General features: G+C 42.8%; 1 protein-coding gene across 1 annotated transcript in view; it reads left to right on the plus strand.

The window, feature by feature from the left end:
* LOC103263278 (probable serine carboxypeptidase CPVL) overlaps nt 1-3503 on the plus strand; it is a gene marked incomplete at its 3' end in the record, with an annotated part of 37718 nt that overhangs the window by 30088 nt on the left and 4127 nt on the right. Inside the window, exons 4-5 of the mRNA XM_008060965.1 lie at nt 327-385; nt 2277-2356. Of these exons, the coding sequence (XP_008059156.1) occupies nt 327-385; nt 2277-2356 (139 nt within the window). The remainder of the gene's footprint in view (nt 1-326; nt 386-2276; nt 2357-3503) is intronic.

Below are 3503 nucleotides of genomic sequence, written 5' to 3' on the forward strand. Positions count from 1 at the left end.
CTCGAACCCGCGGGCTCAGGCAATCCACTCACCTCAGCCTCCCAAAGGCACGGAATTAAAGGCTGAGCCACCGAGCCCGGTGCCTGTTTGTTTTCAAGCCTTATTTTAGCTATAGAAATCCCCTGGGTTGGGAATACTAAAGGCAAGGAGAGAAGAAGGTAAAGATGTGAGTGCCTGTGCCCTACCGTGAGAGTGTGAAGTGCTGTCAGAGGGACCCCAAGGGCTCGTGAGAATGGGTGCTTGTGTTGGGCTCCTGGGTAGAGCGAGATCCCAGGTGGGATGCTCTGTGCACGACCCCATCTCATGCCTCTGCTCTGTCTTCACAGTACGCACCAGAGACTTCCCTTGGACTACCACGCTGTCCATGCTTTACATCGATAATCCTGTGAGTGCAAAATGACCTGTGAGATGTCAGTGCTGGCCTCGCTTGCCTTCTTTCTCTTTATGAAGTGCATATGTATTTTTTAATTTATTTTTAAAATTTATTTATTTTTGAGTTGGTGTCTCACTCTGTCACCCAGGCTGGAGTGCAGTGGCACGATCAGAGCTCACCACAGCCTTGACCTCCTGGGCTCAGGCAAACCATTTGCCTCAGACTCCTGAGTAGCTGGGACTACAGGTATATGCCACCAGGCCCAGCTATTTAAAAAAAATTTTTTTTTTGTAGAGATGAGGTCTCACTATGTTACCTAGGCTGGTTTTGAACTTCTAGGCCCAAGCGATCCTTTAACCTCAGCCTCCCAAAGTTCTGGGATTACAGGAGTGAGCCACCACACCCAGCGTCAAAGTAAAAAAACAAAAATAGATTTAGTTTTTTCTTTACAAGCAGAATTGAATCTATAAGATTAAAAACATTTTGAGATTTAGGTTTTCTGTTAACATGCATCATTTTATCTGGGTTTGGAAATTTTGCTTGCTGCCTTCTCTCCTCATTTTTAATCCTAGAAATGTCCTGTTCACTGAGTTATGCCACCCAGGATGAGGGATTAGTTTCTTATCACTAACAGTGGGGTTCCTCGTGTCACAGCTTAGTGTACATTACTAGAACGCCTAGTCTTTCACGTGACATTCTGGATATAAAAAGTCAGAATGAATCTCCTTCACTTATGATGGCAAGCAGAATGCTTAGTCTCTTGACAAAGGTGATGCTCTCCCTGGGAAGGTCTTCTGAAACTGATTCTAATAAGGTGCAAAATAGAAGAGTAACTTCAGGTCAGCTTCTACAGATCTGGAGAAACTTTTCACTCTTGACTAAATTCTCTAACTTCTCCCCCTTTTCAGAGGGTTCAAAGAGAAAACAAGTACAAAGAAGAAAAAAAGGCAACACACTTGTCCCCCCACCTTGTTTTGTCAACCATCCATTTTCCTAGTCTGCCATTGCATATTTATATAAAAGGCAAATTAAATGGCCTGTTCCCTTGGGGTATTTGGAAAACAAAAATGAAAACGTGAAAATATTTACACCAGATGGGGAATGCGTTCCTTATACAGATTATTGCTTGCTGCCTTCTCTCCTCATTTTTAATCCTAGAAATGTCCTGTTCACTGAGTTATGCCACCCAGGATGAGGGATTAGTTTCTTATCACTAACAGTGTGGGTTTCTCATGTCACAGCTTAGTGTACATTACCGGAACGCCTCATCTTTCACGTGGCATTACGTGGTAAGGAACTAGGAGCTTCTTCTTAGATTTACAGTTCAATTGTCTATGAACTTCTAGGTATAAGGAAAAGTTAGTTTAAAATTAGTCTTAATTGTTTTAAAACTCCTTATCTACTGAAGACCAAATGGCTTAATAGCCACATATCTCACAAATGAGGAAAAGGAGGAGGAGAAGGAGGAAGACCACATACAGCTATCTTCTATTTTCCGCCTAGAGAGAGCTCCTTCTTGGCAGCGCAGAGCAAGGCACCCTCGAGGTTGCCCAGAGAAGACAACGTGGGGTCTTTTGATGCTGTAGCAGGGGCAGGAAAGATGAATTCTCTCTTCTTAGACAACATGTGAGGAATCAGGACCCCTGAGGAATCAGGACGTCCCCACTGAGGAATCAGGACGGCTCAGCCACTGACCCCGGGGCAAAGCTTTGTGCGGCTGTTTAATTTGGGCTTTAGGGGATGAAGGGGAGGGAGGTGGGACTCAGCGTCCTGAGAGGAGGCAAAAATCTGAATTCAGAGCTTGGCCTTTGAAATAGGTCACCTTTCAGTGAGGGACCTATCTGGAGATCCCCAAGGTGTGTATTTCTCTGTGGTTATACCTGCTTATTTATTTCACCTTTAGGTGGGCACAGGCTTCAGTTTTACAGAAGATGACCATGGATATGCAGTTAATGAGGATGACGTGGCACGAGATTTATACAGGTAGGTTGCTTTGGCTTTCTCTTGGCTTTCTTCAGACTGAACAGTTTTCTGCCTCAGTATGAAAATTCTTCTAATGGTGGAATTATTATTGATTGATGCTTTGAAGGTGATTTTTGTTTGTTTGTTTGTTTTTATTGTATAGAGATGAGGTCTAGCTCCTGGCCTCAAGTGAGCCTCCTACCTCAGCCTTCCAAAGTGCTGGGGTTACAGGCATGAGCCAAATTTTCACATGCACACTCACAAGTCCATTTTCTACTTTGTTACATTAACATTGATAATTGTGCAAGTAACACGAAGAACTAAAATCTTAAAGCATAATTGTAAGTTTGTAAAAGTATCCTTTAAGTAACAATGCAGACAGAGCAGAATTTTTCAGCTAAAGATTATTTTTCAAACCTTTCAACCAGATGCCTGAGAGGTTTCTGCTTGTTTTCCAAAATTATATTTAACTTTGCATTTGTCTGGAGACAACATCTTTTCAGATATTTGTTTGTCTGGTTGGTTTCCCAGAATTCCTCTTTGTTGTGGCCTTCAGATACTTTTTTTACTTTCTTGCTTCTACTTCATGACTTTTCCAGGCTGAACACTTAGCTTGTTAGCTCTTCTCTGCCCCTTTCCTTTCATTTTACATTTTTTTCCTGCATAAAAGAAAAAATAAAGAGTTGTCAGCCTAACCCAACTGTGGACCCATCACTTCTCCCTTTCTTTTTCTTACTCATATTCTTTATAGCTATTTTTAGTATTTTTTTTTCTAAGTAAGTGACCTTTCTTAGTTGGTCAGATTTTTCCAGTCTGTAAATTATTCCTAGAGAAATCTTTCAGGTCACTAGGGCACCGCTGCATGCATTATATAATTTACTAAGGGAACCCTTGTGGCCAGAAGGAGTTAACTAGTCCTCCACCCCCACCTCCACCATACACTTACTCTGCTAATTACTAGGGGAGCAAACCCAAGCCACCCGCAAAGTGAAAGTCCTAAGGAGTCAGAATTTTCTCTTGCCTGATAAAAGCTTTTACTCTTCTTTCTCCCCGGGGCAGATGGCTGGGAGAGAGAGGGGAAAGGAACTTCCAGGCCTTCTTCCCAAAGACATCGCTCTCTCCCTCTGCTGTCGTCTTCTTCACTTTCATTTCCCCGCCCCCACTGGAA

The sequence above is a fragment of the Carlito syrichta genome, unplaced genomic scaffold, assembly GCF_000164805.1.
Source record: "Carlito syrichta isolate Samal-C Ts95f unplaced genomic scaffold, Tarsius_syrichta-2.0.1 Scaffold304782, whole genome shotgun sequence".
Classification (NCBI taxonomy): domain Eukaryota; kingdom Metazoa; phylum Chordata; class Mammalia; order Primates; family Tarsiidae; genus Carlito; species Carlito syrichta.